General features: G+C 41.0%; 1 protein-coding gene across 1 annotated transcript; it reads right to left on the bottom strand.

The window, feature by feature from the left end:
• Positions 1 to 7,207: 7,207 nt before the first annotated feature.
• lhx3 (LIM homeobox 3) lies at positions 7,208 to 18,224 on the bottom strand. The gene is made up of 6 exons (XM_061698517.1): positions 17,896 to 18,224; positions 13,104 to 13,275; positions 11,802 to 12,004; positions 9,942 to 10,093; positions 8,478 to 8,649; positions 7,208 to 8,400 (listed from the first exon to the last, which is right to left on the bottom strand). The coding sequence occupies exons 1-6, from the start codon at positions 18,191 to 18,193 to the stop codon at positions 7,982 to 7,984; spliced, it is 1,416 nt and encodes a 471-aa protein (XP_061554501.1). The 5' UTR covers positions 18,194 to 18,224; the 3' UTR covers positions 7,208 to 7,981.
• Between the last annotated feature and the right edge of the window lie 7,629 nt (positions 18,225 to 25,853).

The following is a 25,853-nucleotide window of genomic DNA, read 5'->3' as shown; positions in this document are numbered from 1 at the left end:
GGGTCGCGAGCGTGCTGGAGCCTATCCCAGCAAACATCGGCCAGGAGGCGGGGTACACCCTGAACTGGTTGCCAGCCAATCGCAGAGCACATACGAACAAACAACCATTCGCACTCACATGCACACCTACGGGCAATTTAGAGTCGTCAATTAACCCACCAAGCATGTTTTTGGGATGTGGGAGGAAACCGGAGTGCCCGGAGAAAACCCACGCAGGCACGGGGAGAACACGCAAACTCCACACAGGCGGGGCCGGGGATTGAAGCCCGGTCCTCAGAACTGTGAGGCAGACGCTCTAACCAGTCGCCCATCGTGCCGCCTCCACTGCTCCATTAGGTCTGAATTGTAGCCGTGATGTGTGGGACCCGAGGGACGTGTTATTGTCACAACTGATTTACTCGCCACCATCTGACACGGGTCGTGGGGCCTTGAGCATGATGTGTGTGTGTACACGTGCGTGTGTGTGTGTGTGTGTGTGTGTGTATGTCTGTGTGTGTGTGAGAGAGAGAGTGACAACAGGCTTAGAGTCCTTCACAGAAAGCACCATTAAAGGTTGTTAAATGCTTAACTGCGGCCTCATATAAAGAGAAGATGAATTTGTGCTTCATAATAACTCCAATTGTGGTCACTCGATTCTTAATTATACCACAATACAAAAATCTGCGTTAGAGTCGTAGAATATGCTTCGAAATGAATCTCACAATACCCTTTAAAATGAAAATTCACCCCCAAAATTTTTTGATTCACACCTATGCACAATTGGTTCAATGAACCTACCATGCATGTTTTGGGAGTGTGGGAGGAAGTCTGAGCGCCTGGAGACAACCCGCACATCAGGGGGAAAGCATGCAAACTCCACACAGCAAGTTTCGAACACGGAATCTCTCAATTGAGGCAGACACGCTAACCGCTAAAACACCGTGCCACCTAAAATATAGAAATATTGCATATAAAAAACAAGCTAGTCGATAAAAACAGTTGGAAATCGAAAATAAAAATAAAGCAAGTCACATGCAAGTCATGCAAGTAAAAGAATAAAGTGAAAACGTCACGAGAAAAAAGTCACATTTTTACAAAAATGATGTCGGACGTAACATTTTTAAATTTCTAACTATAAAGCCTTAATTTACATAATACTACAAGAAACAAAACACAATTATATCGGTGTCTGTCTGTCTGTCTGTCTGTCTGTCTCTATCTATCTATCTATCTTGCGAGCATTAATGATAATGTAGTAAGACAAGACAAGAACAGCTGTAGTAATTTCACACCTAAGTTATAATTTATGAGAAATAGGTAGTATTAAATTAGTTGTAATTTTATGAGCAATGTAATAATTTTATGAGTAAAGTAGAAATTTATGAGAAAAATATAATCACACCGAATCGGCACAATTCTGTGAGAAAACATGAGTAGCAATATTCAAGAACAAGAATTCAAGTACTACACAAGAACTTCTTTTTTTGCGCAAGTCTTACTTTTACAAGAAAAAGGAGTAATATAAACAGGATAACACAGTATTGCAAGTTGGATTACAAGTTGTCATTTTATGAGTAAAATCATAATTTATGCACCAAAGTCATCATTTGGGGTAGTTTTGCCTAAATATAATGAACATAAATGGGTAAGTGCGTTAAAATGTGGACTGTTGATCAGCTTGTCAAATTACGTCAATTAAGTATTAATTAATTGTTTGACACGGACCACCCTGAGGAAATCTGTTAGCATTTCAATCTTCATTTTAATACTTCACCCTCTCCTGCATTTTCTTCTTTTCTAAACTTCCCACGAGTTGGAAATGTAACTGCGCAACACCTGCCGCGACCACCCGCCATTGTGTCGCAAGTCATCCGACAAATTGCGTCCCCGGAGTTAATCTAATTCTTTACTCAGGTAAAACTGTGGGGATTTGGAGCTCAATCCCAAAGAGTAGATTGGGATAATCCCTGTTATTTGAGCAAGGGTTCAACTCTTGGCCACCAAAATCTCACACCTGCTGGGAAGTTAAGGGTGGCGAAAGAACAGAGCGACCGTTTGTCCCACCGGATGGAAGAAATGTAGGTGACATTACTGGAGACATCATCTTCTCGAATAAGATAAACGCGACATTCACAAACGTGGTCAGGGTCCGATTTCGCAACCGCCGCTTCAGCCGTAACAGCGCTAACCTGCTGCTCGGTCGGAGGGATCGCAGCCAATATCCTGCGTGTCCTACCTTTTCTTGTCCCGGCAACCTGAGAGGGGAAGCAGGCGGCCATTAGCGGCGAACGGAGGACAGCTGGCCACCCAGAACTCATTTGTTTAGTCATGCATTTCAAAATTTTCCCAGGTAGAAAATACAATAGTCGTTATTTAAAAGTAACAGGATTCTGTGTCTTAATGCTAGATATGAGCAAAACTGTCACAGGAAAAATATTAACACTTTAGTAGACAAGTGACAGGACAAACACTTTGAGAATGAGGGCTCCAATTGAATAAAAAATTCAGTTCAAATACAACCTGATAGCTCTACGCAGTGTGCCCATTTCTCCTTAGGCGAGGTGATATACAGTATACACACATGACCAGGCAGTTATTATCTCCCGCATGCAACTGGTGCCCCCCCAAACCACAGACATCTTGCTTTGTCTCGCTGCAAAGAGGGAGAGGAACCTGGTCAGCTTTCTTATCTTCGCACTGAAACAAAACATTACGTAAGGTTAGAATTAACATAGCAGTTGATTTTCAATTAAAAAGGGAAAAGACTAGACCAATAAACGTCCCTCATATAAATGCTACCTTTTACCCATCATCATTTTAAAAGGAAAAGCAGTGATTAATGAGAAGAAAAGGTGGGCTATTACAAAAATAAAGTTATACTCATACAAGAAAAGGAAAGGAAAAAGACAAAAGGTTCAAATAAAGGTAGCGAGGTGAACACAAATGACCAGCATAGAGCACAGAGGTTTAAGGACCATTAGCGTGTTCTGTTTGTCACATGTTTTCCATCACCTTTCTGTAACATTGTTGAGTGGGATTCCAAAACTGTGTTTGTGTAAATAAAGCCGTCCAGTTGAGTAAATAAACAACCCATAAATTACGGTCACTTAATGACTGCAGCAATGTGTGAGATCCACCCCTAAAAATGTACTATAGTTCAACATCATTGAAAAGCTTGGCAAGTGACTATACAGGAGGTTATCGGATCTCCATATTTCGAAGGGCTCATTAGCAATTAAACAGGTCAGGTTGCTGCGGCAATGCTCTGCTAATTATTTATGGTAACATACCATGTGTTTTATATATATATATATATATATATATATATATATATATATATTTGTCACCATATGCGAGGGTGCGTCAAGTCAGTATGTGAGCAGCACAGCCACCCTCACACGCACACACACACACACCTACCTTTTGGTTTTAATCCACTTAATTGAACCTGACTTTGAATACCTAAACAAATGGGAGGAATTCACAGGGGGTATCTGATCCCTCCCAGGCTAATGGATTTTAGATTCCTTTCCCATAAGGGCAGTTGAGCGCAAACAAGGCAGAGTAATCTCCCAATTGATGAGTGGACTTGCTGTCTGCATCACATTCCCTCTTAAAAGCACTCAATTCAGTGCCGATTGTTCGTTAGGCACTCAATTGATAGAACCGGGGCTAGTTCGGAAGAGTTGAGTTCAAGCATTGTTCTCTATATGACCAGAAATGTATGGTCGCAGACTAGCACAATGTAGGGAGGGATAAAAAATTATTATCACAATGTATCATATTATGATAGAAAAAAATATATTTTACAAGAACAATGTTGGAATTTGTTAGCTTTTGCTCTCGCACAGTGCAGACGCTTTTTTTGCTCGATCTGCTTGCGTCGCATCTGTTTCCATTTCTTCTTGCTGATAAGCTTGTTTTTCTTCTTCCAAAGAAATCACAAGCAGCGACTCCTGGATATTTTTAAACCTGTGGGACTGTACTTTTTTGTAGCTACTCAGTTGTTGCCATATTCCAATATTTTTAGATGCCCCCTCACCATTACGTGAGCGTGGCCTGCTAATTAGCAACAAGACAAACAAGAAGATGCCTCCCTTTTCCACTGAAGACTATCACAAACTAGTACATAAGATGGCAGTCCTGGAAACCAAAATCCTCCGTCTCGAAGCGTATGTGGATGTCAATGTACAGTCGGGGGATGAAACCATTCTACCGACGTTTCAAAATGGTGAGTAGGAGCATGCGAACAGGCAGCCACTTAGCGCCACAAAGAGGACGGATGTGGACTGTGGAAACGGTAATGGATCATCCACCAGTCCTCCCTGGAATTTACTGGGAGCAAAGCCTAAAGCATCGAAAGGGGAGGACAGAACACCAGCAGATTACCAAGGAAACTGGCGACCCTGCGTTGAGTGCTTCTTCAACCGCGAGAGTGGCCGTGGACGTTTGCTACAACCAAGGGCAAAAATAGAGGATGCGAGTTAATGCAAAATATTTATATCAGACTTACAAATAGATTTGAGCCACTTTTACAAGACCCTGGCCAAGAATGCTCATCAGAGCGGAAAGTAGCTGTAATAGCATTTTCATTGAGGCAACACCAGCAAATGTTCATTTTATGAACAAGTGTCAAATAAGAAGAGAAAAAGGCAGCGGTGTTGATGCTGGAGCCTATCCCAGCTGTCATCGGGCAGGAGGCGGGGTACACCCAGAACTGGTTGCCAGCCAATCGCAGGGCACATACAAACAAACAACCATTCGCACTCACAGTCATACCTTACGGGCAATTTAGAGTCTCCAATGAATGCATGTTTTTGGGATGTGGGAGGAAACCGGAGTGCCCGGAGAAAACCCACACAGGCACGGGGAGAACATGCAAACTCCACACAGGCGGGGCCGGGGATTGAACCCGGGTCCTCAGAACTGTGAGGCTGACGCTCTAACCGGTGGGCCACCGTGCCGGTAATTAGTGTTTCAGTGGAAAGAAATTATACTGGTTGATAGCTCGTTTGAATAGCTCTGTTTTTAGTAAAAGGTGCTCCAAAGGTTATTTGTAAAATAATGTATAGACCTCCATGGTACAATGGAAAATTTATGGAGGATCTTTCAGAACTGCTGTCAGTTACTTGTACTGACTACAACTATTTTGTCATAACGGGAGACTTTCACATTCATGTTGACGATAACGTGGAAAAAGAAATCGAAAGAACTCTCTGCAATACTGGACTCATTTGACCTCTCTCAACATGTAAAGAATCCAACCCACACTCAAGGTCACTTCTTAGACCTGGTCATCTCTAAGGATGTTGACATTAAGGATATGGCTATTTCTGACCATTTTTGTGTATTATTTGAATTACAGATTCTCCCAAAAGTTCGAACAACCTCGATGTCTATTAAGAAACGGTACATAAACAAGAGTACCGCCACTAAGTTTATGGAGACGGTAGCTGTGTCACAAACTGTGAATGCTGAGACAGTTCATGAACCTTTGGATAAATTCACCTGGAAAATTAAAAATGTTATGAATGCTGTCGCTCCTATTAAAACCACGACAGTCTTTTGGACACTGTGGAGCGGCATCTACGATGGGAAAGACCTCTAAATCAAAGTGTTGGAAAGCAGAACGTAAGTGGAGAAAAACTAAACTCCAAATTGACTAGGACCTCTCCAGACAAAGTCTTTGTAATTTTAACCAAGCGTTCGTCAGGGCTAGACAGCAACACTTTCCTGAAATCCTCAGAAAGAAGCCCAACAATACTCGCACTCGAATCAGATAGCTCCAGCAATCCTAACAGCAGATGAAAACAATGAATTTGCTTGTTATTTTCGTGAAAAAAATACAATCCGTCAAGTTAAATATCAGCACAAATCAGCAAAATGATCAAATGGTGCTACATCTGAAGCCACCCTGGAAAAACTCCCCCAAAAGAGAGAAAAAAAACCCAAAAAACATTCATTTCACGTTGAAATGATCTGTCTTGCGCTGTATGCTGTTTGTGTTTTTATTTTTCTCTTTGTTTGAAATGGTTATAAGCTGTTTTTCCCCCTTTGTATTGAAATGATTTGAATCATGTCAAGCAGATTGAATTACCTTGTGTATGAAATGCGCAATATAAATAAATTAGTTTTGCTTTGCTTTGTTTTGGAATTTGATGAGAATATATTCATAATTGTTTGAGGAAAAAACTAGAATTTTGAAAGGATAAAGTTATAGTATTACAAGAAAAAAGTTGGAATTTTATGAGGCTACATTAATAGTTGTTTGAGACAAAAAAAACAATTTTATGAGAATAAAATCATAATATTACAAAAGAAAAAAAACATGCAATTTTACAAGAATAAAGAGGTTCCAAGAAAAAAGTAGAAATTTTATGATATTACATCAACAAATTTCCGAGGAAAAAATGTGGAATTTGATCAAATAAAGCCGTAGTATTACAAGAATATCAGTGTGATTTTTTTATGAGAAGAAAGCAATAATTTTACAATAAAAAAGTGTTACTTACGGGCAATGATATCAAAATATTGAGAGGAATAAAAGCAGTTATTAAGTTTATATGACGTTGTAATGTTGCGAGCGCAATCGATACGACACTGGAAAAAAGAATACTATGAGATTAAAGTCATACGCTTACAAGGATGTAGTCATAGAAATTAAGTAAAGATACTCTATATATATACATTATTGGAAAAAAGTTCTTCTGAAAGTTATTACAAGAATAAAGTTACAATTTACACGAAAAAAATTATGTGAGTGAAGACTGAAATTGTAAAAAAGTTCAAATTTGGCAAAAACAGTGGTAATACAAGTCAAATGTATACTTGCGTTAAGATGAAGACCTTTGCGGATCTTGTAAAGTAGGGTTTTAAAAACCTAGCTGATATCACAATCAATTATGTCGTATTCACTTATGGCGCAACACACATGCATAATGTATTTTTTTTCAATCGTGGCTTTCCAATGTCCAATTACGCGCACTTTACGATGACTTTCGTTATGATGAGAATCTTAGTATTATCACCAATACCGTCGATACTGCTGGACCACTAATGACAGTGTTTTATTATATAATTAGGAAGTTCTGCGAAAGTCCACCACAACCTTATAAAACATTACACGTACAACATACGGTGATGCCTGGGACAAAACACATCTCTGTAAAACGATGTGTCTCCCATTAGGGATATTAATCTGATCCAACCAAAGAAAGCCAAACAAGTGACAAATTTATTAATTTATTAAAGTCCTGCATCATTCATCAGGAATCGTCATGATCCTAATCAACGCGGTCACCACCATAAAGGAATAAATAAGACATAAAACATTTTTCCACATCAACAAACATATACATCACAGCCCCCGGTTGCTACAGCGAGCACCTCCTCGGGTTTTTTGTTTTCGAGTAGAACAAGACACACAAATGCATAGATGTAGGAACCGTCGTTACGATGACATCTCGCCATACATTTGCAGAAAGTACAAACTCTGCACTCACTGGATTCTCCTATTAATGGTCCTCGTATAAAAATAGTCTCCACAATGATAAACCATTATGTATATATATGTATATATATATATACGTGTATATATATATATGTATATATACGTATATATATATATATACACACACACACACACACACACACACACATATATATATTGACATTTGGCAACAACCAGACATTTAAAGACTTCTGCACCTGAACACACCGTAGACGACAGAAAAAGCAGTAGGACGAGCCGAGGGATGCTTAATTCTCAGTCTTCATATTGTCTGGAAATGAATGCTTACATAGACCATTCGGCCAAGTGCTTTTTACGAAGAAGTTTGTCCTCCATCCAAACGGAACCAACGATGGGATACTAGTGATTTTCGAGTTTCCGTCACTCTGCCATACAATCACGGTCTTATTTAGTCCATAATACCAAACAGAAGACAAACGAAAAAAAGAGACAAAATCATGAAAGTAAGTCCGGTTTCTGAGAACCAAGCAATCAGAACTGTCCATGGTCCACTTCGTCCAACCAGGAGGCCGGACTGGCAGGGAAGTCCGGGTATCCACCACTACTGCCGGTGGACAGGTCCGAACTCGGGCCGTTGGCGGCACCAATGGAAACCCTCACGGCGGGGTTCATCCCCCCGTCTTGGGTCATGATGGACAGGCCCGACTCGGGGTAGACCAGGCTGGTGATGAGCGGCTGGTGCCGAGGTAGCGCCGGGTGAGACCCCGGCGACTGGGGTAGGCCGTAGGGGCTGTTGGAGCGCATGTCGTGGAATTGATCTTGCGAGGGCAGGGCGGCATGCTCCAGTGGGAAAGAGGCATGGTTGTTACCCCCTGGGCGGCCCCCCATGGCTGGGGAGTTGCTGCTGTAGATGCCGTTGCTGTGGCCGAGGTCTGACATGGGAGGTTCATCTGTTTCCAGAGATGAAAAGAAAGGTTTGGTTCTTGGACTGTCTTCCCTGGAGTACAACTGAGCAAATGATCCGTACCTGTAAAGGACACCTCGGCGTCGCTGTCCATGCCCTCCTCCTGGATGCTGTCTTTGTCTGACTTGGAGCTTCCACGTGACCTCTTCATGTTGCGGAAGTACTGGCCCCACCTCTGGCGCCCGGCGTCCTTCTTCAGCCTCTTTTCTTTGGCCCGCCGGTTCTGAAACCAAACCTGCAAGGAAAAAAGATGGCATACATTTATTAGGTTTCAATTCATGGGATGCATGGCCACGGTCTATGGAAGTGACGCCTTCGGAAGCATCTCCAAAAATTGCGTCAATCCTTGTTTAATGGGACCGTCTCGGTCTCATTCACACCGAAGGACAGTTTAGAATCTTCATTTAACCTAAAATGCATGTTTTCGTAATCTGGGAGGAAGCTGTAATACCCACTTAAAACTCACGCAAGCACGGGGAGAACATGCAAAGTCCACACAGGAAGACCAGAGCCCAGATTTGATCCCCTAACCTCAGAACTACGCTGACCACCATTTTCAAGGACTCTTACTGAAGACCATGCAAGTCCTCTTGAAGACTCTAAATTGCCTGTAGGTGTGAATGTGAGTGCGAATGGCTTCGACCCAGTTTTGTGTTGTCTAAGACCGCCCCCTTTCCTCTGATTGGTTGCCTCGGTGTAGAAGACCCACTTGTGAGAGCACACGTGTTTGTTATGTTGACAGCGTTGGCTCGGGAGTGAAGAGGTAGACGTAGATCTTCGCTAGTGACGTAGATCAGCTCGAGAAATTCGAATGACCTGATTTCAGGCCTCGCCGCAGAAAAACATCTGGAACTAAGAAATGCGTGGATGGTTTTAATTCATATAATAATAACAATATTACATCACATGTTGTGATTACATATGTACATATTGTTGTTTTGGCAAAATACGGGATGTTTAAATACTGTTATTGCAGTCAAACCTTCTTATCCTCTTGTTACTTTTGCTGCTCTTTTCATTACACAAGCAAAAAGGTACATTGCAATCGAAATTTGAAGTGCTTTTAAGAGTGAAAAAGGAGCGTAAAACATCTCCATTTCTTAGCCGTTTAATCTGCCATGCACACGTATAGCACAAAAAGGCGTTTTAGATGTGCCTTAATGATATTCCGCCCCAGGTGAACTCTCCTTGCCGCCTTCCCTTTCACGGAATAATGTAATTTTAGTGGCTTCCGTCCCCCACGTTTGTCCTTGCAAATAAAACAATATATACGGCTGCCGAGATGGGGGCTCCTCGGCCCGGGCGACAATAGTTGAGGGGGGCCGGCTCTCACCATTGTTAACGAGCTCTCACTTAAACCGCGCCGACTTTGATGTGGACTTCATCTTGCTCCATCTCGCCGTAAATTCACCCTGGCGTTTGGGTCCGCGGAGTGCTGCGGTGCCAGCTCGCCCCGCCCATTGTCCCGCCGTAATTAAATCAGGACACTAATGGATCGGCTTCCTAATGGATCATAATAAACCTTACCTGCACAACCCGCATGTCCAGGCCCGTCTCAGAGGAGAGCTGCTCGCGGACGTGGCGGGCCGGCTTTGGAGAATTATTGTAGGCGTTCTTTAGGGTCTCCAGCTGCTTGGCCGTGATAGTCGTTCGGGGCCTTTTCGCGGTCGAGTCGGCTTCTGGGTGGAGTAGGTGACGCGCAATGTGAATCAATGAAGGAACAGGACAATGGGACAGACAAAGGGCATATTTGAATAAAAATAGGACTTTTTAACAATGGGATTGATGTGAAAAACCCTATAATCCTAACCCTAACCCCTAAACCCTAATCCCCATCTCAAATTATTCATCCCTGACCCTGACCGCTAACACTATTTCTATATAACAAAGGTTTGAAAATATTTGAAAAAAAAAAAAGACTTTGTAACAACGGAACTAACTTCAAAGACCATATCATCTTAACACTAATGGCCAACCATAAAGCTCAACCATTACTGTAACCCTAACCCCTTAAATCCTAATCCATATCTCAAATATCCAAAACCTAATCCTAACCTTATTCCTACAGTAAGTAAAAAAGACTTGGGCATATTTGAAGAAAAGCAGGATTTTGTAACAATGCACTTGACATGAAAGATCATATACCCCGAACCCTAATCACTAACACTAATTTGTAACGGCGAATTGTAACGGTAATTGCAAAAGGCACTTGGTTTTCGTGGCGTTCAACTCGGGGTAGGGCGCAAAACTGTGCAGGGACAACGGTGGCCCAGTGCAAGCGTGTCCATATATGGCACTGGTTGCTAATCTACCAACCAGGTAGTAGCCTGGTGCCTTTTCCCGATGGTTTGGATGTAAAGTAGGTACAATGGAAAGCCCTGGCAGGAGGACACCGTTTCTTTCCTCAAGGTCGACATCTACACCCGCCTTTCTCAACCTATTCTAGCTGCGCACATGAGTCAACATCCTGACTGAGTGGGTGTGTCCGTCTTCCCCCCCCCACAAAGGCCCATATTTGAGTAAATAAATAAACTGATTGAAGCGTGAATGCTATATTGACCTTTTTATTTTGTATGAAAAAACTGATTTGTGCTGTATCTTGTACTAAGTACGATATGAGCATGAAATGAACGAAAAAGCTCGCCAAGATCAACAACTGTTTCTTGTTCGCTCTGTTACATCAGATGTCTCCAAAAGATGAGTCATTTTGCATTATTCTATAAATTAACTTGTGTGACTGTTAGTCATGTTAAAATGTTACTTAAAGCTTTGCCTGGACAGCTAATGAAGGCTTTATGACAGCGAGCAAATTGAAATTCACCATAAATTGTTTCCTATATTTTGTCAGTAGAATGACTTGGAAGTTGACCGGAGTCATGGATCAGATTGTGGTCGTCGCTAGAGGTTCCACTGTACCTTTGAGGGTATCACCCCAGCTGTAAATCCTTTTTACGCCATAAACTATTTGAAATACGGTGCTCTGACAAATGCAACCAATTAGATTTAAGTGATACAAAAACAAGTTGGTTCAAACTATGATATGTTTAACAGCTAAAATGACCCCAGAATGCCCATTAAGTAAAACCTGGGCTCTTATTAATTGCATCACATCTGTTGGCAAAACATCCTCCAAATGGCTGCCCCCTTCTTCTAAGTAATTGCACCCTTTCATTAGTAAAATAAACGTGTATGTTTTGGGGGGGGGGGCAAAAAGTTGAGTTCAGCCCTTGGGTGTATGTTCAAACAAACAGATGGGGAGATAAAAAGGGGACTTTAAATTTAGCGCGCCACAATTTAATGTGGGTCTTTTGGGCCTCTTATAGTAGCTGAGTGCATTTTGTAGCTTCATTTTCTTAAAAGAAGTAGTAAACAATACGACCCACGCACCTCTCTGTTTGGCGGTCTCGTAGTCGGCTTTGCACACCAGCCGGCTGTCCTCCATCAGGTAGTACTCGTCGCCCGTGGCCAGCTGCCGCTTGCACACGATGCAGGCGAAGCAGTGCAGGTGGTAAACGAAGTCCTGGGCCCGCCTCACCACCTGCGTGGGTGGGATGCCCTGCTGACACGCCGCGCATTTGGTGCCAAATCTCCTTTCGGGGCACGGGTGTGTGTGGACAAGGTGCATGGTCAGTTCACATCTTGTAGATACAATACTGACACCATAACAGCTGCGACTGAATCAGATCTAATACAACAGCTGTATACACAAATAATGTATTATGAGCAGGGTTTTTACATTTTTTTTATTTTTTTTTTAGAATTGCATCAAATGCTCTCACGGCCATTGTTAGGGAATATTCACGGCGATAAATGAATTCATAGGAAAAAACAAGTGTGTTTCATACTCACTTATGTAAAACTACTGCAACAACAATACAAACTCAGTCCAGTCAAATAGGTCAATATTCAACAAATGTTCCCACGACACTACGCTTGAACATTGTAAACAAGTAAACAGACGTAAGCTAAAAGCGAGAAATTAGACTTTTGTTTTCTGCTAAATAATCCTGATTACTTTTCGTACAAAATTGTACCAAATTGTCATGAGAGTAGACTTGCTGTTCTACGTTCAGCATCAGGCTATTGAAAATATGTGAATCTTTTACGAATTTTCTCACCCGGTTACAGCCGGTAATCAGTTACTTCAGCGCAATGTTGTAATGTTTTCAAAGCGATTACTTTCCAGTATTCATTCATTTACACCAAAAGCAGCTCGATGAGTAATTTAGCTTTCTGCCAACAACAGCGTGATACTATTCATCATCACTGTCGTTGTAATGAAATTCCGCTATCATTTTAAAGTGGCTATATCGCAGCATTCCTTCATAATACCAAAGCCAACTATTTTGTGAAGAGGCCAAACAAGTAAGTCCTGCTTTCTGTACAAAATCCGACTAAATTCCGTTAAAAAACCTATCCTGACCTGATATGAAATTCTTCGATGTCAGCCACTTTCCTTTCCAGTCTCTTGTACCTTCAAGTTCAACTTGGTGGGCGGTTCAAAATATTAGGAACTCGTAGACATATTGTTAAACGAACACGTCCTTGACGTGTCAGTCAAAACTGAGCATTATTATATTGGTGAAGGCAGACATTTTGATACAGCTGGATGTCAGTATACTGTTCAGGTGTACCAAATGTCTTGTCATTTTCCTGTGTGTGTGTGTGTGTGTGTGTGCGTGTGCTCACTTAAAGAAGTCATCCTTGCAGTAGACGCTATCCCCCCGGCTGAAGCACTTGTCGGCCAGCTGAGTGTGGCAGTCGGCGCACTTGAGGCACTTGCTGTGCCAGTGGCGCTCCAGCACTTTCAGGATGAAGCGGTCCACGATGTGCTGGTTGCAGCCTGCACACACTGGGATGTCTGCTCAGAGAGACAGACAGAGAGAGAGAGAGAGAGAGAGAGAGAGGGGGGGGGGGTGGGAAAGGGTCACCGCTTAGGTCACGTACAACACATACATACCTATACATCATTCTTTTTAATATACAATCCATCCATTTTCCGACCCGCTTATCCTCGCTAGGGTCGCGGCTATACAATCTCACAACTAATTTTATGACAGTATTTGTTTATTTTTTTAAATTTTTGTTTTACAAATGCAACTGTATTTAACTCATGAAATACATCTGTAAAAAAATTGAGGACCGACTTGCCTCATATTGCACATTTAATGAATTATTCTTACTGCAATAATAATTATTTGTTATTTTTGAAGTTGCAGTTGTATATTTTGGGGAACCATGTAATTTAAAAAAATAATTTTCAAAGTTTCATTATTGCCTTCTGATTTTCCCTCTATTAAGTGATTTTAGTGGTTATAAAATATAAAATAAATGCAAATAAGCACAACCATTGCCGTCTAGTATATCAAATGGTTTGGGACTTACAATAAAAAGATTAAAAAACATCTCAAATATCAGTTACTGAGTCTATGGAAAGGTGACGTATATGAAATGCCAATCATTGTGTCTATGAATTAATAATTCAGAATATGAAGAGAGTTTCTTCCTTAAAATTGTTTTCCCTACCACGTATTATATATATTGCGTAAGGTGCCTTCAAATATGACACCGCGCATAATTGCACAAAGTGTGCTTACGCAGCAGAACTCATATAGTAAATTAAATTATGTTTTTGTTCACTTGATTTAAATGTGACAAATGGCATGTGTCATTCTTTTCTGCATTTGTATGAGTGTATTTTTCATATTTGTTTTATTATGAATTAAAATGCGCACATTGGACTGATATTTGACATAACTAATTAACAAACACATACTGTATTGTACAATGGAGCAGATGTTTTTAACCCTTACAAACACGTCATGAATATCCTAATTTGTGATAAAAGCCTACACACCGCAATCACATTAACATGAGGCTCATACAAACAATATCCGCCCAGTTTTAAATCATTCAGAGAGAACAGCAGAAAGGTCACATAAGACTTCACCAACCGGCTTGTTATTTATTAAAACAAACGCTCCAATGGCCTGCATCGTGGACGCCGCACGAGGCCGTGCAACATGCATGAAGCCTTCGGAGCGGAGGCGGGTGACGTCACGGGACAGGTGCCCATTCGGCCATCCAAGCAATAAGTCAACAAGTCATTTGCTCGCTTTCGGAGAGAGCCACTTGGAATATTAAAACAACAAAAGAGGCAGTACTCGAACCCCTCCAAGTCCAAATCGTGCATATGGTGGAACAAGTTCGACAAGAGGAGAATCGTTAACAAACGTGAACGTCAATTATTTGCATCTTCGTGTCACTTTACTTTGAAAATCGTTTGAAAACTAAAGTCGGAAACAAAAGTGTTTTTTTTACTAACTTCATATGTGTGTATATTGGCCTACTGTATATCAAAACGTAGAAGGAAAATGTAAGAGCAGAACAAAAAGTACATGTGGTAGAATCGTAGAAGAAGTCGAATATTACAAATACAACAATTTGCATTCATACACACACTAAATTCATACACACTGAAAAACTCGAAACATTTTAAGTTTGCGACGACCAGGCGAGTTTTGGGCCTATTTGCGCGCACGTGCCACCTGTTAAGCCGATTTAAAGCAAGTGAACCGTTTTGTCTTCAAAGTCGCTTTCTCGGATAACTTTTTATTATTTTATATTTTATTTTTTTCGTGATTGAACAGCGACACCCATTTCCACATCCATAATTCAATGTCTACTTTTTGCGCATGAGCAAGGACGTTGCTTATAGCTTCTTTATATTTTGCTCACCGTATTATATTTTATTATTTGTTATTACGTTTTTCCATGTAATAACACGATAATTCACACATATGCTCATGCGTAAGAGCTTCTCAGCATGTGTACTTAATATTTCGTTAATACTGGGGGGGGGGGGGGGTGTTAATATTTATATCATCAATTTGTAAAGCGTCAATTAAATGTAAAACGAGTTAAATTCGGTTCGCTAAAATGTATTTATACGGCCTTGTTCAATTTCTTACATGGGTTGCATATGAACCGCACCAATATGGTTCATATATATATAAAAAATAATACATAAAAAAGTTCCTCTGTCTCCGTTTGAACATGCTTTTTCTATTTTCTGTGGGTTGTCGTGGAGCCCTCGGAGACTTTGTGTGTTTATTTAGGGCCGATGATGCGTGGCGTTCAAACGCAATGTCGATCGAGCCGTGCGGCGCCCCGATGAATTTGATGGACGCCGATCTTGGGGGCACAAAATGGCGCCTGGGGAAATCAGGCGGAGTGCAAGCATGCTGAGGAATCGAAAATCAATCGCGCCATTTGGCAGTGGGTATATTTCAAGGACGGGGAAATGTGCATCTTTTCTTACTTGGCAACTTACGACATCATTTAGGTTTTATTCACTTCATTTATTATTATTATTATATTTTTTAAAAAAAATTTGCAACCATGGGGCTGCCTTAAAGTAAACAAATAAAACCACAGAGCAACTGTTATGAAAAGAACCCCGAAAAATCCAAACCATAACTTGTCCATGAATTTAGTAGGAACCCTTTATTAAAAAAAAAAAAAAAAATGTAAAATGCAAGGAAAAGGGTCGCATTGCCGTGTTTAATAATATGCGATAATAATATGGCATGTTAATAAACTGCAAATATTTTCTCGTAATTTGATATATTTAAACATTTAATTCAAAATGTTTCAATATATCTGTTTCTTCGACCTGACTTTGAAGATTAAAAAAACCCCTTAAGAAACAATAAATAAGTTAAACTTATTTTACTTGTTTTTATTACACGTTTTGTCAGATTGTGTGTGTGTGTGTGTCTTTCTAATATTAACATTTCTATGTTTAATTTTTTTTTTTTTTAACAAAATAACAGTGGTATGTTGCGTGACTGGTTGAAAAATGGTCCCAAAAGAAACAGGATTTCATAAATGGTGTTTATATTTAAATACATGTAACCCTTAGTTTTTTTTTTTAAATTAACATGGGGTGGGTGTTGTAATTATATTTTTGTGTTTTACAACAAAAAAACAACAACAACGAATCATCAGTGTTTTAAAATAAATTTTGGGCTGGTGTGTTAGATAAGTTAAACTTGTAATTCATATTTTTAATGTATTAAAAAAAGATTCCACCTGACCTGCAATTGTGCAAGCATGTTTAAATAGGTTTTATATTTTCAGATTTTTTGGACTAATACAAAAGTTTTTGTGTTTCATAAAAATCAATAAAATGTGTCCTTTAGAAATATGTATTTGTTTTGGGAGTGGTTGTTCAGATCATTTTAACCTTTATTAATATTTTTTTTACATAATGCTATTATTATTAGTTATCATATTCTACCAATATTTTTGAATATGTTAAATTGTAATACTTATGATCTCTGTATGTTTTCCGAATTCGAAATGAATCGGATGAATTTTGTTTTGAAAGTTCTAGATTTTGGAGGAGTGACGTGTTCACTGACCAACGCATAATCGAAAATTACGCAATTCGTGTCAAGTGCATGCTCTACTTCTGTGTGTGTTTTACTGATTTAACTTGTTTGGAAAACTCGAGATTTTATTGTATTTATTTATTTTGTGGAGAGGGTTGTTATGTTCACATACAAAGTGTATACTCTTTATTTTTGTGTGTTTTACTGATTTTTTTTTTTTACTTGATAATTTCGTTTGGAAAAGTCAACGTTCATTTTTTTTTTTTTGTTATTTTGGCAAGTGCTGTGTTTACGTAACATCTAGTGGTAGCATTTTGCGTAATTCATGTCCATTTCGACAAACGTCGGTGTTCCACCTGAAGAAGGAACGTGACACTTGTTGCAGTCTCATTTGTGTCTCCTCTTGGTGAGCCAAGCAGTTTTGTTCCTTTCTTTTTCTTTATTGTATTATTATTATTTTTTTTTTTTTAGTAGGGGGTGCTCCGGTGCAAATTTTTTTTGTGGGTGGGTGTCAGAGTGGTGGGACGGCGTGGGGGGGGGGGGGGACGGGGGGACGGTCCATGCACCATATCCGTTATCGTGACAACATGGCGGGGTCGGCGGTGTGAAATGGCAGAACGCGCACAACATCTGTTCCGGCCATTTGTGCAACAATGGGAGCTCATTACGCATTCAAACGTCTCCCGCACGCATGCAACGCACCCGAAATATGACAACAGTGCGCATGTGCAGCATAAAATACACAAAACACATGGAAAGGGTAGTTTGTGCACTTTTCGTTTCAAAAGAAAAGCAGTTTAGCCCTTCTTGTGATGCATTAAGGAACCGTGGTGGAACTGCAAAACTCAAGGGGAAAAAAAAGGCCCAACATGCATTCGGATTTGCATGAAAAATTCCTCACTCGCAAAGAAGATAACATTTTCAACTGACCCCCGTAGCGGCATTTAGAAGCAGCTTCCATTAGTTCTACAGCCACAAAATTAAACACACATTAAAAACGCGCACTATCATATTTGTAAATGCAGATTACAAAATATATATTATTTTCATGTATTAATATGAATAATTCCTTGTATTATTCTTACCTTGGCCTGCGCTGTAGCGGGAGAAATTGGCGTTATTCTGACAACTTGAGCCCGGGTGTTCGAGCAACATTTTGCAGTTCTGTTGCTGTATCTTCCTCGCCCCAAAAAATCTGATGCACTTGTCTTGTTTAACGGAGAAATAAAAAAGGAAAAAATCCCCCCCCCCCCAAAAAAAAATAAAAAACCAAAACAAAAGTGTCCCTTCCCGTGTTGTCACCCAGAAGAGGGAGAAGCCATCAAGTGTGGACGTGCTAGTTGCGTTTGGCCATAGATGAGGAGGGGGGCGGTACTCGTGCATGCGCGGTCGTCAGCTGATCCGACTGGGAGACCTCCGCCAGGGTAGGAGGTAACTGTCCACGGTCCTGAATACCCCACGCCCCCCCCCCCCCCCCTCACTTTAGAGGACATTGCATTGTATTACCAGATTGATTCCCCTCACCCCCACTTTTTAAATAGATGCTGTGGTGCACGTGTCTGTCTTGTCGGGCCCCACAATAGGCCGATTGGGCGTCCATGCAGCAGGAGGACATTGTTGCTGGTGCTTTTGTTTGCTCTTCCTGTGCACCACGCTCTATATGATGCACTCGTGCACTTATGTCACGTCAATGTGCCATGAAAAACAATTCTTAAATTTTATTTTATTTTTTCTCAATTTTGCCACTTTGATGTTTAAAATCATCAAACAAATGTAAATATCAGACAGATAGCCCAAGTAAATATAAAATACCATTTATAAATGGTGATTTTATTGACTAAGGGGAGAAAATCGCTACCCGGTTCTGTGTAAAAAGTTATCCCTCCCCCTTGTTAAATTGTGAAATAACTGTTGTTAATCACATTTGTATGGAAAGCTGAGTTCATTTTCACTGACCACACCCAAGCCTGATTACCTCCAGACCTGTTCAATCAATAAATCACTTAAATAGTTGACAAAATGAATTTGACCAAAGGATCTCAAAATGCTGCAACAACATGATCCAAATAAATTCAAGAAGAGATGAGAAATAAAGTAATCGACATCTATCACTCTGAAAAGAGTTAAAAAGCCATTTCTCAAGCTTTAGGACTCCAGCGAACCACAGTGAGAGCCATTATCCACAAATGAAGAAAACAAGGAACACTGGTGAACTTTTGCAGGACCGGCTGGCCAACAAAAATTATCCAAAGACTATAGCGACAGCTCATCTAAAAACATCTAAATGATTCTTTTGAGAGAATATTCTATGGAATGACAAGACGAAAGTTGAACTTTTTTTTTTTGGGAAGGTGTCTCTCTCGTTACAGCTGGTGTAAATGTAACACAGCATTTCAGAAAAAGAACATCATACCAACAGTCCAACATGATGGTTGTAGTGTGATGGTCTTGGGCTGCTTCCCTCCTTCAGGACCCGGACGACTTACTGTGATGGAACCTTGTAGTCAGCTCTTTGCCGGAAAATCCCAAAGGAGAATGTTTGGCCATCAGTTTGTGACCAGCAGGACAAAGATCCAAAACAAATTCTGAATGGAATGAAGGTTTTGGAGTGGCCTAGTCAAAGTCCAGGTTTGAATCTGACTGAAATGCAGTGGCATGATCATTAAAAAGGGCGTTCATGCTCAAAACCCCTTCATTTTTTTGTAAAATTCTAACTATTCTGCAAGGAAGAGTGGGCCAAAATGTCTCGACTGAGATGTAAAAGAATCATTGCCAGTTCTAGAAAACACTTGATTTCAGTTGTTGCTGCTGAGGATGGCCCAACCAGTTATTAGCTGTAGGAGGCCATTACATTTTCACGCAGGGCCAGGTAACTGGATAGGTTGCCGCTCTATTAAATAATTAAAAATAAATCCCCCAAAATATTAACGTGCTAAATAAGTGCAACTTGTTATTGATGTTTTAATATCCATCCATTTTCCAAAACAAGCATGCTACGTTAAATGAAAGCTACAAATCCTTCATAGGTCTGAACGCTTGTTTGTTACTCTGTGCCCTGCAGTTGAGTAGCGCACAGTCCAGAGTGTACTCGCCTCTCGCCCAAGGTCAGATGAGATAGGCTCCAGCTCACCCGTGACCCTAATAAGGACATGGTCGTACTGTCGGATAATTAACTTTTTTTGTCAGGTAATAACGTCAGAAAGCATGATGACGAGAAGTCGACTGCCATCAGCAAACCTTTATCTGGCACCTGCATCATCAATGGGGTGAGGAGTTTTGTTTTTTAATTGTATTATATACCGTAGCAGTTCACTTCTTTTTACACTTGTATGACAGTTAACGATTCGAAATAGACAGACGTATGAAGTCAATTGCCTTCGGCGGGCCTCCAGCTCACGTCGACATCAGTGGGTGAGTACTTTTGTTTTTAGCTTTACATAGTTGTACCGTGCAGGAGTTAACTTCTTTTTACACTTGTATGCCACTTAATAATGTTAAAAAGCATAAAGGATGAAGTTTGACCGACATCATCATTTTGAGTCTGTGTCGTCAATGGTTGAGTAGAGCGTAGCGTACACTCCTACGGCATTTGAGCAGAGCAGTGATCTGTGGTTAGCACAATTCGCTTCACAATTCTGAAGTTGGGGGTTTGAATCTGAGTTTTGGCCTTCCTGTGCGCTGTTGTCATGTTCGCCCCGTGATTGCGTGGGTTACTCAGAGGAGTCTGACTTCTTCCCACGTTCCAAAAATGTGCACGTTCGCTTAATTGAACAGTCATAAAAGTGTGAGTGTGAATGGTTGTTTGTCTCCGTGTGCCCAGAGATTGGATGGTGACCAGTCGAGGGTGTACCCCTGAAGTCACCTGAAAAACGAACGGTTGGCTGTAAAGCAGTTAACGTCGTGGAACAGACTCATTCAATGACCATTATTCCCTATGGGAAGTAGGGAACACTTTGTTTTTAGGGTACATCCTTTGTTTTACACTTTACACTGCGCTCCAAATTATTATGCAAATTATATTTAAGTGTTTTAAAGATTACATTTCTCTTTTTTTTTTTTTACTAGCAATGATATCATGTGTTTGTAATCCTGTGGCTGCACAAAGCCGGTGGAGTCGTGCACATGCGCAGCTCGGGCTCACTCCCTTTTTGGCCGGGTGCCATGTCGCCGTCCCCATTGACAATGTGCCAATTATCAGCACACTGGTTTATACATACAGCTTTGATTCAATTTGACTCCAATTAGACCTATCGCCCTCTGGCCAATTAGCCTCCATCATTAAAAGAAATTAACTGTCTCCTCCTATCATAAAGCCTTGGATTGAAATCAATGCAGGTTTGTATTTTATTTTATTTATTTTTTTTTGGGGGGGGGGGTGTTTTTATTTTTTGGGCGGTATTGGCGGTAATCTCCAGTCAACAAGTCAGTGTGCATCTCTGCACAGATTAAGGTTTGTAAATCTGCAAGGAGGCGCACAGTAACGGGAAGGCTAAGCCTGCCGCAGTGTCAAAGGAGCTTAGAAGGCACAACACAGCATAACAACAGGGAGCATGGGGGGGCATCTTCTAAGCTTGCACCACGATGCAGGTCAAAACATGTGTAGTCCATGTTGAAAAAAATTAGGCATGAAATGTAATGTATGTGCATTACTAATTTTAACTTTTTAAATTTTTTTTACAATATATTAAGTCAGTGTTTTTTAAAAACATTTTTTTTTTTTTTTTACATAACCTCTGAAACACTAACTCTTTGTGCCAAACTTCTGCAACTCTTGAGAGAGTTCATCACATCTTGCCAGTCTTGAAATTCATTTCGATTTAGGCTAAATTCATCGTTGAACTGTGAATGCTCGTGTTTTTGTGATGTTGGTTCCTGTTCACAGTTGTTATCCATGAGAAAAATAAATGTGGTTCACCGTAGAACTCAAAGTGGCACTTATTTCCACGTAGTTAATTCGGCGTCGCCGCTGCTCAGTACCACATGGACGTCAAAGGATGCGTTGACTGTCTCACGCAAAGTCAGCTGTATTGAGTGAGAAGAGACTCGCCTCCCAAGCATGCGGCGTCATCCGTCATTGCTAATGAGCAAATACACAATTTACTGTTTGTTTTTGAAGTTGTATGATACTGTTATTTTCTTTTTACCCTTAGGAGTTCAACTTGTTGTTTGTTGTAACCAAGCTTATAACTCTTTGTACTCCATCCATCCGTTTTAAAATGTAAATAAATGCTTGAAGTACAGCTACTTGAAAACGTTACTTAAGTACAGTGACCAAGTATTTGTACTTTGTTCCTTCCCATCGTTTGTGACTATTAAGGATGTTGAAGTCCTACTTAAAGGCGACATATTATTGTTCTCAGTTGGTGTATCCATTCGCCACATACACACAGTGGAATGTTCCCCCCCCCCCCACAATAGGAGGAGAGGCAGCCTGCGTTTCCTCTTTTGTTGGAAAGCTCAGCCCTTGGTTGTCATGGTAATATAATCCGTGCTCCTTATTGGCCCAGCAGTATATGGGAGGGAATGAGGGGCTGGCTCACTTGCACAAACACTGCAAATTTCGGTGTGTAAAGTTTGCTGCAATTTTTAACCCATATTGTATTTTGCCAAAAGCATTTCACAGACATGTTATTAAGTCACTTGCCAACTGTTTTTAATTATTCGACAAAATGCATATTATGTGTCTTTGGAAAAGCATCGTTTGTACAGTTTTATCAATTCTGATGGTAACTGGAACAATGGAAAACTGTGGCTAAAGATACACAACGGTATATTATGTATTTTTCTTAATTTATGGTTGTGCTGTGACATCATGCAAAGCGACAAACACTGCAGCTGCCTCCTCATGTATAAAAAAGCCTTTTTTAATGAATATTATGATGCTTTTTTCCCCCCTTCTGCCCTAACCTAAAGCATCATTGCCCCTAATTGCTGAAGATCTCCACACAGCTGAGGTCCCACTCGAGAAAGCGGCCCCAATCCACCCCAGATGGCCCTCCAGAGAGGCTTTCGTCTTCTCGCACACTCAGCAACGCTCTCGCCGCTTGATTTTTGACTGGCGAGCCTCTTTTGTGAAGGACTGCTTCAAAAGAACAAACAAAAAATTGGATCCCCGCTGAGGTACAACACAAATCCTCACCCGTAGTTTCTTATCGAAACATTCTGTCTTGCAAAAGATAACAATGTCACAGATGTATTCATTCATGCTTGGTGGCACACTACACTACGTAAGGCATAAGGTAAGGGGGCATTCATGCATGATAAAAGAAACAAAAAGATTCCCAGTGGGGTATGTTGTTATTGTCAGCTCGAAGCGTGTATTCCTCGCAGTGCTTGTCATTTTTCAGTGTTAAATCCATCCATCCATCCATTTTCTGAGCCGCTTCTCCTCACTAGGGTCGCGGGCGTGCTGGAGCCTATCCCAGCTGTCATCGGGCAGGAGGCGGGGCACACCCTGAACTGGTTCCCAGCCAATCGCAGGGCACATAGAAACAAACAACCATTCGCACTCACAGTCATGCCGACGGGCAATTTAGAGTCTCCAATTAATGCATGTTTTTGGGATGTGGGAGGAAACCGGAGTGCCCGGAGAAAACCCACGCAGGCACGGGGAGAACATGCAAACTCCACACAGGCGGGGCCGGGATTGAACCCGGGTCCTCAGAACTGTGAGGCCGACGCTCTAACCACCGTGCCACCGTGCCACCTGGATGGAAACTATTAAAGAGAAAATAAGAATTTAACTTGTGAGTTAATGATGAAGTACTTTAGCATATTTGGAAAATATTTTTAAAAACATCAATTGATAACAATTATTTAAAAGAAAAAATAAAGATAAAGCAATTAAATAAAACATTGATTAAAAAAGCTCTTCAATCAAATTATATTCACCGAACATTAATATCATTTTGGCCTATAGGTCATGAAAAATCATTACCTAGACCACAGGTGTCAAACTCAAGGCCCGGGGGCCAGATCTGGCCCACCACATCATATTATGTGTCCCGCGAAAGCAAATCATGTGCTTGAGCTGCCATGATTCTTGCTAAAATCTGTAGAATTTTTTTTTTATTGTCATATGGAATAAATATTTCCAACCATGTTTTTGTTACCAAACCTCTTTTTACAATACAGCAACTTAAACAATAGTTACAAAGTATTACCCTTGAATTTCGATTTCCAAACGATTCATCTATCAATTTGTTGTCTATGTAACAAATATAAGGAGGTGATTAAAAATGTGTATGATTTCAAAATCTTAACGGCCCTCTGAGAGAAACCATAACTACAATATGGCCCGTGACACAAATAAGTTTGACACTCCTGACCTAGACTATTGAATGAAAAATTTTAAAACATTACATTAAATGAATTGGACTTTATTGTCATTGTTGCGGTTTAGTGTATTGTAGAAAAAAGAATTTTCAAGAGATTTACGAGCATGCAAAGTTATATGTAACAGAAAAAAATAAGCAAATATGTATGACTTATCATAATACTAAAACATACAGAAAAAAAAAATTACAATGAAAGTACAATAATGACAAATATAGAGATACCGACATGTGCAGTATAAATATGTCGAGTGAATGCCAAATGTGTCGTGTGTGCGTCAACAAGTGGCTCAAGAAAGCGTGTAAAAAAAAAAAAAGGCTTAAGCGCAGCTGAGCAGAGGCAAGTGGGGGCCGGGGGGGCACGGGGGTCCCCGAGCACACCCTTGCCACCCTCCTGACACCAGGCCGCCATTGTGCTCCTGTCATGATCCATCATGTCCCCCACCCCAAAAAAAAAAGACAGGCCTTGTCCGTGAGGGTGGGGACCAATCACACGCCTCATTAGCCTGGCTTGGTTACTCCCGAGCAAAATGGTCCCAAGACACCTCGGCCTGTTGCACATAGAGCAGACAGCCAGTGTGTGCAGAGCAGGGGGAACACCGGCATACAAATGATACCATTGTTTCAAAGATGGCGATCAGGTTTAGTCCAAGGAATTCTTCGAGTTCTGATCCAAACAAACAAGCAACGAATGGCACATGGTCATCTACTGTAAATGAAGTTCCTCGCTGCTCTCATTGTATGGAAAACGGCTCCATCTGGCGAGGTTTCGCTGACCGGCCCGGGCGGCGCTGCGGCGCTCCCCTAGCAGCTGGCTAAACTGCCCAACTGCTTTTCCGCTTGGCCCTTGCAGCAACCGACACTCCTACAACAACAACACACACGCACACACACGTACACACACACCGCCTGGCCCGGCCCGACTCGGCCCGGCACGGCCCGGCCCGGATGGTCATCTGGCGTGAGTCGGGCAAAGGCGCTTGGCCGGGTGGTGTCGGCATCTTGGGCCCTTTGTTTTCCACAAGAGGAGATTAAATAGGTCAGAAGTACAGTCGTGTGCACATGCTTTGTTGTTTTAATGAGGCTTTTCAGTCGTCATTTGGGACATACTGTAGTTGAAGGTAAATTCAAACGTACTTAGTCGAGCAGGTATAGGGATTACAGTACAATGTATTTAAAATGTGTTTTCATGACTATGAAAAGGGGTCTTAAAGAGTCATTGCATATCATCAGACCTTCGTTCCATGAGCTTTGAAAGGATAAACTTAACTTTTCATTTCATTTCATAACGTTTCATTAATCCTTTGGTTACATATTTTACTTTTCCAGAAAGAAAGGTTTTGTCTGTTGTTTTGGCCTTGGTTCACCCTGAAGTCTTTTTGTTAAATTGTGGATTGTTGATAAACTAATTTTGTAAATATTGTCAATAAATCTTTCACAGTGCAAAAGATAAGTGTTTCGGACTTATGTCCTGGACACCTCGAGATGCTGCATAATACCGTACATACCATGTCACGGAGCAAGTGAGACCCAATGGAGCCCCTGCAACCCACTTCCGCAGGGCATGTTTTCTTTCCAGTGTTCCCACAATCTCCAAGATCAACTGGAGCTCCTTCCTGAAGTCAACAGCCATGTTCCACTCATTACCAGGCAAGAGGAACCTCGCTGTTGTCGGCAGCTCGTGCAAACCGGATGGTGTGATTTTTTTG

This window comes from Phycodurus eques, chromosome 15, assembly GCF_024500275.1.
Source record: "Phycodurus eques isolate BA_2022a chromosome 15, UOR_Pequ_1.1, whole genome shotgun sequence".
Lineage (NCBI taxonomy): Eukaryota > Metazoa > Chordata > Actinopteri > Syngnathiformes > Syngnathidae > Phycodurus > Phycodurus eques.
This window is presented reverse-complemented; position numbering and strand designations above follow the sequence as displayed.

Bases quoted from the DNA above. Each gene is read 5' to 3' on its own strand.
- lhx3 (XM_061698517.1), bottom strand. From the start codon at position 18,193: ATGCACGAGTACCGCCCCCCTCCTCATCTATGGCCAAACGCAACTAGC. The intron at 10,094-11,801 runs GTGCGTGGGTCG...TACTCCACCCAG, and splicing joins CGAGACCGCCAAACAGAGAG to AAGCCGACTCGACCGCGAAA. The intron at 8,650-9,941 runs GTAAGGTTTATT...TTTTCCTTGCAG, and splicing joins TGGACATGCGGGTTGTGCAG to GTTTGGTTTCAGAACCGGCG.